General features: G+C 37.7%; 1 protein-coding gene across 5 annotated transcripts in view; it reads right to left on the reverse strand.

Annotated features, from left to right (window-relative positions):
• Positions 1 to 11752, reverse strand: part of SDCBP (syndecan binding protein) — a 29962-nt gene extending 18210 nt beyond the window's left edge. For 3 of the 5 annotated variants that reach the window (XM_055349150.2, XM_004047063.5, XM_055349149.2), the window contains exon 1: positions 2866 to 7110. In XM_055349150.2, coding sequence (XP_055205125.1) covers positions 2866 to 2913 — 48 coding nt within the window. In that variant the 5' untranslated portion in view covers positions 2914 to 7110. Of the gene's footprint in view, positions 1 to 2865; positions 7111 to 11611 lie in introns of those variants that run through there. The other 2 variants (XM_004047062.4, XM_019032229.4) reach the window with 2 other exon arrangements.
• Between the last annotated feature and the right edge of the window lie 743 nt (positions 11753 to 12495).

Below are 12495 nucleotides of genomic sequence, written 5' to 3' on the forward strand. Positions count from 1 at the left end.
TTAGTACAATGCCCTTGGGCATTACACAGCTACATTTCCTTCTAACAATAAAAGCCTAAAAGCAGATCATATGCAGGATCAATACATGAACCTCTATTACTAAGAAAAATATATACACACATATATGTATACAGAAGAAACTATATCAACTGCTAACAGATTTTTCTTCAGAAGACAGATGGTAAAGGAGTGAGGAATAAGAGGGAAATTTTTACTTTTCATTTAAAATACTTCTGTATTAAGTAGAAGTATGTTTTTTAGTTATAAATTGCTTTTTGTAATAATTTAAAACACAATTCTCTAAATGTATTATATGAATGCATATTTTAAATTTTATTTAGCTGTTTTGAGATGAATACCTGATACTTTCACTCAACCCAATAAAACAGAATATATGCTAAACTGGTATGCGGTTTAACGTAAGATTCTTGATTCAGGTATCAATTTATTACCTCCCATTTCCAAATCCACTTCTTATTGCTTTCTCTCCCAAAATGGAGCTGAGCTCTTTCAACATTGCTCTGTTACCAGCTGGCATGATGTTAAGCCTTGTCAGTAGAGGCAACTGGAGGTACATTGTAGGAGGAAGAGCTTTTCTCTTCATGGTTCCAACGTACTACTCTAGCCAGACTCCTGCCAGGAGTAGTTTCACAAGCATGCAGAAGCTCACCGCAGCACTCTGTTGAGTAACTCTGCAGCAGAATGCCACCACCAAGGAATCTCCCTGAGCAGCTTTCTCAACCCCTTCACGTGGCTTCTGCAGCAAATTCCAAGGTTCAGAATGCCAGAGGGAGAATAAGTTCCAGAAGCTTGGTATCCGGCAACTTCAGTATCTGCCAGTGACATCTGTCCCCTCTTCAACCAGACCTGAATCTCAGCCCCAGTATGGGAACAGCCCTAGAGTTAGTGGCTACTTATTAAGTCTGCTCTTACAGTATTCTTCAAAGTTGTCTTTACTTCTTACAAGTCAATTTCTATTTCTTCAATCATGTTATAACTAATAATTCTGTGTATTAAACCTCCACTGTTAAAATCACTATATGGTCTCTGTCTCCTAGTTGGACAGTATGAGAGAGTTTTTTTTTTTTAAATTTAATTCACACACTCTAAAATTCAGCCTTTCAAAGTATACAATGCAATGGTTTTTAGTATATTCACAGACTTCTACAATCATCTCCACTACCTATCTTCGAATATTTCCATCCTCCCCAAAAGAAAACTCATGCCTCCCCATTCTACCCTCCTTCCAGCTCCAGGCAACATACACTTTCCCGCCTCTGTTTTTACCTGCTCTGGATACTTAATCTAGAATCTTAGAATATGTGGCCTTCTGCATCTGGCTTCTTTCACACAGCATATGTTCAAGGTTCATCTGTGTTGGAGCATGTATCAGTATTTCATTCATTTTCATAGCAGAATAATATTACATTGTATGTATACCACATTATATTTATGCTGTCATCAGCTGATGACATTTGGGTTATTTGCACTTTTGGCTATTATAAATAATGCTGTTAAAAATGCCAATGAGCATTTGCATTGTTAGCAAATAATATGTAAGTTTATATACTTTTTAAATAAATGCATCTTTAATTCTCTTGGAATATAGCTAAGCATGCAACTGCTGGGTCATATGGTAACTCTAATACCATCCCCTTGATGATTACAGGATTCAACATATGAATGGAGGGACACAGTCACAAACATTCAGACCATATCATAGACCACTATCATATATGATTTACAAATACTTTCTTATTCTGTAGATTGTCCTTTCATTTTTTCTCACAGTGCATTTTGCAATATGAGGTTTTTAATTCTGACAAATTTGAATCTATATTTCTTCTTGGTTGCTTATGCTTTAGATATAACATCTAAGAAACTATTGCCCAACTCAAGGTTATGAAGACTTACCCTTATGTTTTCTTCTAAAAATGTTATATCTTTAATTCCTGCATTTATATCTTTGATCTATTTTATGTTAATTTTGTACATGGTGTGTGATATAGATCCATATTCATTATTATCCATGTGGAAACCCAGTTATTTCAGCACCACTTTTTGAAAATAACATTTTTGAATTGTCTTCGCATCGTTATTGAAAATCAAGTGATCATAACTGTATGCACTTATTTCTGCAATCTCAATTCTATTTCACTGATCTATATGTCTATCCTTCTACCAGTACCACACATTCTTGAGTACTGTACATTTGTATTAAGTTCTAAAATCAGTTAATGTGAATCCTCCCACTTTGTTCTTTTTCGAAATTGTTTTGGCTATTCTAAATCCCTATCAATTCAGTATCAGTTTTAGAATCAGTATATCCATTTCTGTAAAAAAATAAAAAGTATCCTTAAATCTGAAGTGAGTCTCTTATAAACTGGGTATAGCTGGCTCTTGGTTTTATTTTTTTAATCCATTCATCCCCTCTATGTCTTTTGACTGGAGAGTTTAGTACATTTAAAGTTATTACTGATAGGGAAGGACTTACAATGACATTTTGTTAATGATTTTCTATCTTGAAACTTTTTTGTCCTTCCTTTCCTCTCTTGCCATCATGCTTTTTGTTTCACTGTTTTTTTTTTAATAGATATGCTTTGATTCCTTATTTGTGTGTGTATTTTCTATAGGTATTTTCTTTGTGGTTTCCATGGAGTTTACATAAAACATCTTCTAATAAACCTATTTTAAGCTGATAACTTCAACTGCATACAATACTGCTTCTTCTCATCCATCCCCATACTGCATTACTGATGCTACAAATTTCATCTTTTATGTTGTGCATCTATGAATATTTTTATAGTTACAGGCACTTAAACTTTTGTCTCAGACTTATATATCAGAAATAAGTGATTTACTCACCACCATTACAATAATATGCAGGTCTCTATTTGTCCATAGCTTTATCATTTAATTTTATACTTTCATGTTGAACATGCTTTTGTTTCCATTTAACAGACTCCCATTAGCGTTTAAGTCAGATACAGTGGTGATGAACTCTCTCAGATTTTGAGAATCTTATTTCTCTTTTACTTTTAAAGAAAAGTTTTGCCACATACAGTACTTTGCTGGCAGTTTTTCTTCCAGCAGTTTGACTATATCATCCCACTTCTTTCTGACCTGCAAGGTTTCTGCTAAGAAATCCACTTAGAGTCCCACAGAATCTCCTTTGTATATGACAAGTTGTTCTTATCCTGCTGCTTTCAAAATTCTTTGACAATTTGATTACAGTGTGTTTCCATGTAGATGTCTTCGGATTGTTCTACTCTGGAGTCCATTTGGCTTCTTGAATCTGGATGTCCACTGCCTTCCTTCAATTTGGGAAGTTTTGGCCTTTATTTCTTCAAATAAGCTTTTTGCTCCTTTCTCTTTCCAACATATGGAACTTCCATACAATCTACATTGATAAAATTGATGCTGTCCCATTAGTACTCTAGGCTGTCTTCATTCTTTTTTTGTTTTTTTTTCTTTTTGCTTCTCTGACTGGATAATTTCAAATGACCTGGCTTCAAGTTCACTAATTCTTCTCCTTGAAAAACACTGCTGCTAAACTCCTCTAGTAAATCTTTCAATTTGGTCAAAGAAGCATATTGCATCTGTTACAATGTTTGTTTGGTTCCTTTTTACGTTTTCAATCTCTATGTTGATACCATTTTGTTCATGCAGCATTTTCCTTGGGTCACTGAACATGTTTATGGTGGTTGGTCTGAATTCCTTCTGAGATAATGAAGATATCTGTGTTTCCTTAAAGTAGGTTCCTGGATATTTTGACTCTTTGATTGTGCCATGTTTCCCTATTTCTTTGTGTGTCTTTTAACATCATGTTGGGATCCAAGCATTTGAAAAAATATCACCCCTCCCAGTCTTTGTGGTCTGGCTCTGTACAGAGAAAGATCCTCACTGATCGGCCTGACTAGAGATTCTGCATGCCTTTTGAACCTTTCCTGAATCGGATGCTTCTTCTCGACCAGTGTGTATAAATTCTCAAGATGAACTTGTTGGTTTCCTTTTTCAGGATCTCATAATCTTTTGCTCCCTGTGCTATCTGTCTGTGGTACTTCGGTTCTCTGGAGCTGCTGCAAGCCACCCAGCTCTCTTGTTTTCAGAGGCCTCCAACCTGGTGCCCTTTCCCATCAGTGGGCTTTTAGAGTATGTCCACTCCTGCCTGTGCTCCAAGTCAGGTGAAACAGAAGCCAGTCCCTTGGGGGTAGCTCTCTGAAGTGCTGGAATGTTGGACAGATACTCCACTATTCTCTCCCCAACACCTTTCATGACACACGTAGGGACAAGCTGCTGAGCTGTATCATCCTCTGTCTGCCCTACCACAGGTCCTCTAGAGCAGCAACAAGTCTTCTGTTGTTCTCAGTGGCTCCTGGGCACCTGGAATACACCAGCCCCTGTCAGCTTTCCAAGACAAGCAAGACAGAAGCCAGTCCCTCAGCCCACTGAAAAGGTGAAACACTGGACACACATTCCAACTCTTTTGTCTCCCCAAGGAGAAGCCAAGAGTTGAGGATTTTCTCCTGCTGGTTTCATGCTGAGGGGGGGAGGGACCATGGTGAGTGCCTGCTAATCTAAACTGTCAACTTTGTTTTCAATGACCCCGCAACCTGGTGCCCTTTCCTGTCAGAACTTATATTCAAGCAAAATAAAAACCAGACCCTTGGGCAGACCTCTGAAAAATCTGAATGTCACACAGATGTTTCAGTCTTCTCTTTCCCCGCCCAGGGAAAAACCAGGAGCCTGGAGTTTCCTCTTGCTCATGCCATGCTGAGCCAGGGGAATGAACTATGGTGAGCAAGTAGGATGAATTTTCCTACCATCTTCACTGCAGCTGGTTTATTGCTCACCTAGAATGCAGGAGCCTCTTAACTAGTTTCCGGATTTCTCACAAAGAGGTCTGGTGTGTGTATTGTTATTGAATCAGTATTTCTGTGGGGAGAAGAAGCATATGAGCTTTCTATTGCACCTTCTTGCTGCTATTACACATCTTTTGTTTCTTTTCTAATTTCTCTGGCTATAATCTCCAGTACAATGGTGAATAGTAGTGGCCTGGTACAGTCCTTAAGGGAAAAACAGAATCTGGGTTTGTGAGAAAAAAAAAAAAAAAATTCACATTCTTGAGAGAGCACTATCAAATATGATTTAATTGTATTAATCCAGGAGAACAAAGTGAATTATCTTCTTTGGGTTCAAAGGATCAATTTCCTAGCAGCCTTTCCCTAAACACAATTTTTTGCCTTATTTAAACTTTCAGCCATTCTATCAATATAAACAAAATGCATATGATATATAATATACAAAATGCAAAGCAAGTTGCAATATCAACAACCAAAATGCACTGAAAAGAATGTTACCTGGCCATCTAATATTATTTCTATTTTTGATTTCTTTTTTTGATTCTGTCACTGGCTAACTTCAAAATCCCACTGTTCTCATGAAAAATGAAGTGGTTTCCTAACTTTTCTCTCCATATAAGTTTCTCTTCAAATAAATATTAACTGAAGTTGTCTGAACAACTCTTGAGTTAATTCACACACCAGCAACTCAAGCCTAGAAGAAAAATGGACTTTCAAAATTTTTTTAAAATAACAAATATTACCGTAATTTACACTTCTGAAAAAGTAAGTTTCAGGTTTGCTTTAAGTGTATTGATCTTAATTAACTCTCACTATTTTTTAAATCACAAAGCATTCCTCAATTTTACTTTCTTGACCCATTTCATTAAATTTCTTTCCACGTATTAAAATGTTGTAGCTGCAAACCACTGACTATTTGCCACCCAGGTCACATGCTTCCATGCCTGCATATTTTTGTAAAAGGTGCATTCTCTTCCAGGAATGTCCTTCCAGGACTTCTCCACAGATCAAAATCCTAGTTAGCCTTGAGGCGTAGGTCAAGTGTCACTTCTTAAAAGAGGGTGACTTTGAAGGCTTCAGTTGGATATTATTTGCTCCTCCCAACTCCTCTCAACTCTGCCTTAGATTATAGCTAGTACATGTTTATCTCCACTACTTGAAGGCAGGACTCAATTTAATTTATTTACACAGCATAAACACTTTTTCCTCATCCTCAAAGATATCAAATGTAGCTGGGCGCAGTGCCTGTAATCCCAACAGTTTGGGAGAAAAAGGTAGGTGGATCACTTGAGCCCAGGAGTTTGCGATCAGCTTGGGCAACATGGAGAAACCCCATCTCTACAAAAAATATAAAAAACTAGCCAGGGACAGTGGCACATGCCTGTAGTCCTAGCTACTTGGGAGGCTGAGGTAGGAGGACCACTTGAGCAAAGGAGGTTGAGGCTGCAGTGAGCTGTGGTCACACCACCACATTCTAACCTGAGTGGACAGACTGAGACCCTGTCTCACCAATAAAAAAAACTTTTTAAAAAGAAGATACCAAATGTTAGTATTTTGACAAATGTCATCAAAACAACAGTAAATAAGATATCTTTAAACACTTATTGAAAAGATCAAAATATTCTTAGGGCAAGTCCGTACTTTTGAACCTAACAGTGTAAAAAGCCTTCCAGGAAAATGATAAATGCTTTATTTTTCTGAAGGGCTCCATTAAGTCACTTGTACATTATATTTAAATCTTTGACCTAATGGGAACTGTTAGAAACACAGCCCTTTTTCAAGAACCACAAAGCTAACTCTGGGAAATCCTTCTAATTGTGGCTGGAATTTTATAATGACCAATAATGAGGTTTAAGAGGATTCTGAAAGTAACTATTACATCAGTGGAAGAATCTCATTTTACCTCACTTGCAACTCTTATCAAACATTATTATTGTACGAACTAAACTAAAGAATTTTGTTTCTAGGCTTTCCTTCGAGCTGAGTAATCACTAAGAAGATAAAACTCCCACTACTCTTTAAGGGTTTGATCAAACCTTCCTGACCACTACAGCTTTTTTCCACTGGCCTAATTCCTTGGAAAGAAATGGTACTGCCCACATACCCTTTGACCAGGTTTGGCCCACACTACATTATTTGCAATCTCTGTGACTCACTTCAAGCCTTATGAAAGGCCCCTACACCCAATGTATCTCAGGCCTCAGAAGTAACTCACAAATAGTTTCTATTAAGAGATCTTTCAGTGGGTGGGATAGTTTCGGACTTTTTCAGAACACCAAAAGGCTATATATATATTATATATATGTCTGTCTGTGTGTGTGTGTGTGTGTGTGTGTATGTATTATATATAACATATATAATACGTATAATATGTATTATACGTATTACATATAATATATATATTACATTATTATATTAATATATTTTAAATATAAATATATTTATATTTATATATTTTATATTTATATATTTTTATATATCTATATATTTTTATATATTTATATATTTTATATTTATATATAATTAAGTATAAATATCTAAATATAAATATTTAAATATAAATATTGATTAAAATTAATATCATTTTCCTGGAATTAATATATATTAATAATATAATATTAATATATATTAATACTATATTATTATATTATACATTATAATTATATAATATATAACATTGTATATAATATATACTATATTGTATATAATAGTATAATATATAATATATAGTATAATAGTATTATACTATATATTATATACTATATTATACTATATACTATATATACTATATACTATATATACTATATATACACTATATAATATATAATATACATTATATATATAATAGTATTATACATATATTATATACTATATTGTATAATATAGTATATACTATATAATATATAGTATAATAGTATGATATACAATATATAATATTGTATTATATATTATACACTGTATACAATATATAATAGTATGTTATATATAATATATAAATCATTATATATTATATATAATATATATTATTTATAAATAATATATATTATATATAATTAGAATATATATTATAATATGTATTATACGTATTATAATATATAATATGCATTATATATGTTATATATAATATATAATATGCATTATATGTTATATATAATATATAATATGTATTATATATGTTATATATAATACATACATTATATACATATGTATTTATATATTGTCTGCCTCAGTACCAAGTTTCCCATTTGTCCCTCAACCCCCTCAGGGCAATATCAGAGTAACCTCCTTGAAGTCTTTAAATATGTGTACAGAACGAAGGCCCTCAACTTAAATACTTATGTGATATTTTGGAATTCTAGTTTATTCGCTCTCTGGACACAATATTCTGATTAATGAAGTAGGAAACACTGGCAAAGTTTTCCAAATAATATCACCTAGAATGGCAATACTCATCATTTTCTGAGTTATTAACCTCACCCCTTCTCAAACCACCAACTACAACTGGCCTCCCTTAAAAATGACATGTGACTGTTTAAGGTGAAATAATGTTTATTTGCTTCTTTTAATCTAAGCTATTAAAACAGGAGTTCCCAACCCCCGGGCCATGGACCAGTACCAGTCGGTGGCCCATTGGGAACCAGGCCACCCACAGCAGGTGAGTGGCAGGTGAGCCAGCATTACCACCTGAGCTCTAGCTCCTGTCAGATCAGTGGCAGCATTAGATTCTCATAGGAGCAGGAACCCTATTGTGAAATGTGCATGCAAGGGATCTAGGTTAAACGCTCCTCATGAAATAGTTTCATCCTGAAGCCATCCACCTATCCCGTCCGTGGAAAAACTGTCTTCCATGAAACCAGTCCCTGGTGCCAAAAATGTCGGGAACCGCTGTATTAAAAACATCTTGGGATAATAAAAATTTAGGACGGCAGAATCATTGATTTTTTTTAAAAATTATATGACAGTTGATAAGCAATTAGTTGAATTCGAAGATGTTGCCTATTTCAACTACTGATATCTTCAAAACCAGGAAAATTTGGAGTGATAATTTCTTGAAGCAGTTATTAAAATTTCTAGTAAAGTTGTGTTTCATTATGTCTTTAATTTCACTTCTGCAAACTATTCATAAAATGACTGAAAAATGTAAAAAATAAAATTATCGGGCCAGGAACCGTATGGCTCATGCCTGTAATCCTAGCACTTTCAGAGGCTGAGACAGGAGGACTGCTTCAGCCCAGGAGTTCAAGACCAGCCTGAGCAAGATTCCATCTCTAAAAAAAAAAAAAACTAAAAAATGAAAAAATAAAGTGTCCATTGGACCCAGATAGTAAGCATTCCAGATGGCTCATACATGAGGTCTAGAAACACAATTTGATATATCCTAAGCAGTCTTCCAGAGCAATGTTTCTCAATCTGGCTAATCATCAGAGCCAAATTACCCGAGGCTCTAGTTATTATAAAAACAGCTTCCTGGGCAGACACAGATTTCACCGAAGGACTTAGGAACTCTTCTTTTTAATAAGTATCCTGGGGGTTTCTGATGATCAGCCATTAAGAAGTATGTCCATATGAAGTCCACTGTAATAGAATAATTAATCCTTACCCATAGGATTCCATTTCTCACCTAGCAAAAATCCAGAGTTTGACATTCTCTGACAGCAAGCCTTTGAGAAACACTCACATACTACTAATGGGAGCGTAAACTAGTACAATTACCATAGAGAGTGAGTTTGCAGTTATCTTACCGAAATTCTAAATTCAGATACCCTCCAACTCTGCAGTACCACTTCAGGTCTCAAAACCTGAAGTGTAAAAATATATGTGCACAAAGGAAGCAACATATGTAAAAGTTGATTCACCGCAGCACTGAGTGTAACAGCAAAAGACTTGAAAGCTATATATGCTGACATTAGAAAAGCTCCAAAATATTATCACTAACTGGAAAAATAAGAGCAAAATGTGAAGCAGTATATAAAATGTTAACGTTTGTGTTAAAAGCAAGGAGGCAAATACAGCTTATGTTTGCCTGTGTAGATATAAAATTTGCCTAGAATACCTAAGAAATGTAAAAAAGTTGCCTGCCTGCCAGAAGACTTGTTACTATATACCTTTTTATGCTGCTTAAATTTTGAGACAAGTGACTGTTTACCTACTCAAAAACAATACATTTACAAAAGATGTTGGCAGCACTTGAAAAGAAATTAATAAATGCTAACGTAACTATTGCTAAAAGTAGAAAGTATTTCAAAGTTATTTGGGGGCGCTTTTCTTTTTTAGAATCTCTTGGCATTTAATACCTATAAAAAGTTCCCAAATCTGGCAAAAACAGGGAAAATAGTTGTCACGCTCATTTTAAGAAACTCTTTAATTAAACAGTACATTTAACCGGCAACAATTAGCAAATTCTTCCCCTTTTGTTCATCTTTTTCCCCTTTTTACATCTTTTCCTATAATGCCCAAAACTAAAAGTTAATGTCTCCAAAGTTAAATTTAGTTTATAATGGAGTGACTATTTACTGACCATTTTAAAGTCATTCTACTTCTTTTTATTCTGTGCCACAAACCACTTGATTTATAATATTTATGTACCATTTAAGGCACAAATTTTATAGAATTAAGTTGGTAACACAGAAGACAAAAGGACGTATTTTCTACCGTTATCCCTCAATCTTAAACAGGAAAATAAAAAGACTGAACAAATTTGAGTTTTAACTAACCACATACACATTTAGAAATCAATTTAATTTAAAAGGCCCGCAGTTGTTTTTCAAGGTAAATTTCCTGCTTTAATCAACGATTTCTTTTTGAAACAAGCGGATGTTAAGAGTTTGGTAAGCCGAGCGTACTTTCTAAGCAATGTACGTAATGGTAAAGATAACAGTAAATGTGTATGTGGTTATACAGACTAGATAATCTACAAACTCCTTTCAAAAATGGACACATTAGAAGACTCCATGACTCGATAATCACCACTTGGTAAAAGTGAAAACTTTCCACATCCATATGCCTTCCCTTTCCCACTATTACAAGGAAATCCTGAAAGGAAGGCTCTGAGTCATCATATCTCAGGGGTCAGATCTCAGGGGTATCTCCTTCTAAACACACCCTACTGGAAACGTTTCTCCCTCAGGTCCAACTTCTCCAGGAAAAAGCTCAAAGCGAACAACCTCTCCCCACCCCCTTCCAAAAAAAAGTCAAGGCTTCGCCTAATAAACAAACACTTCCTTCCTCCTTTCAAATCCAGGACTTTCCGAATAACCCAAAAGAAGGGCGATTAAGTACAGCCCTAGAAACGACGAGCACTGGGAGGAACCGTGGCCAGAGGCTGTTTCTTATCTCGAGATCTTATCGAGGAGAAAACAAGGATCCAGAGACGGTCCCAGGAAGAACCCCAGAGCTGGGGCGGGGGCTGACGGCGTTCACCCAGCCGGGCCTCCGGGTTCTGCCAGCCCCAGCCCCAGCCCCAGCCCCAGCCCCAGCCCCAGCCCCAGCCCCAGCCCGGGCAGGAGCCCGAAACGCGCGGGGTCGCGGCAGGAAGAGCGCGCTGCTCCCGCAAACTTGCCCCCCCAGCCAGCAGGGCGCAGGGAGGGGCGCGGAACCCCCTGAGGAGAGGGCGTCGCCGCTGCCTCGCGAAAACGGCTGCGACCAGGATGCAGTCTGTGAAGTGGCCCAGGGACCGTCACACCTCTGCCCCAAGTCCCCGCGCCCGGGACCTGGCACCGGCGTCCCTCCTTGCCCCCTTGGCCTCTCACCTAGCCCACAAGGAACCGCTCGCCGCCGCCGCCTCCGGTCACTGGCACGGACTTCTGAGGCCCGAGTGTAAGAGAGCGGCGCGCGCCCGAGGACCGCCCCCGAGGCGCGCCATGGCACCGCCCCCGCCTTCAGCCCGCGCAGGCGCACGGCGCCGGGTCGGGTGATCCCGTCCCCAAGGTAACGGGGCGGTAGGGGTAAAGAGGCCTGGGCGTGGGTCGTTCCTGCAGCTCCAGGTATCCGGCAAAGTGGGGCGGTTCATGCCGCCTGCTGTCCGCTGCCCGCTGCCCAGCGGTTATGCTCCCAGTCTTCTCCGCTCTTCGGCTGTTCGTGCCCGCGGGCCCCGTGCCACCCACTCACTACTGTGTGCATCGCAGCTAACGGTCGCTTGGTTCTCGTCGCCTCCAATTCAAAGACGTCTCGGGAGCCCTTGTTCCCTCTTGGGATGCCTTCGACTTCCACCACTTGCTGCCCTAGTCTCACTCTCCGCTTGCTGTACCTCTCCACTATAGGCTCAGAAACGTTCCTCTCACGACCCCTTCTCAACTCCTGCTTTATTTTTCTGTTGGAAATTTGGATGTTGGGGGTGGGGGGCGTATTACTCTGTCCGCCTAAGCTAATATTCCTTCGCTATTGAGAGTTAGGTGTGGTGCTGCGCAAAAGTAATTGCTTCCCAGTACAAAAACATAACGATCATTTCTTGAGGGCTGATTTTGTGCCAGCCATAGCTCTACGAACTTAATGTATAGTCTTATTTGGTCTTCACATCAGTCTATAAAGACATCCCATTACAGACAAAGAAACTGAGGCACAGTTTACCCAAGAGTAATCATAGTTACCATGGAATACTGTAGAGTCCTTGACAAAATAGCATTTACAAGCAGTT

This window comes from Gorilla gorilla, chromosome 7, assembly GCF_029281585.2.
Source record: "Gorilla gorilla gorilla isolate KB3781 chromosome 7, NHGRI_mGorGor1-v2.1_pri, whole genome shotgun sequence".
Taxonomy (NCBI): Eukaryota; Metazoa; Chordata; class Mammalia; order Primates; family Hominidae; genus Gorilla; species Gorilla gorilla.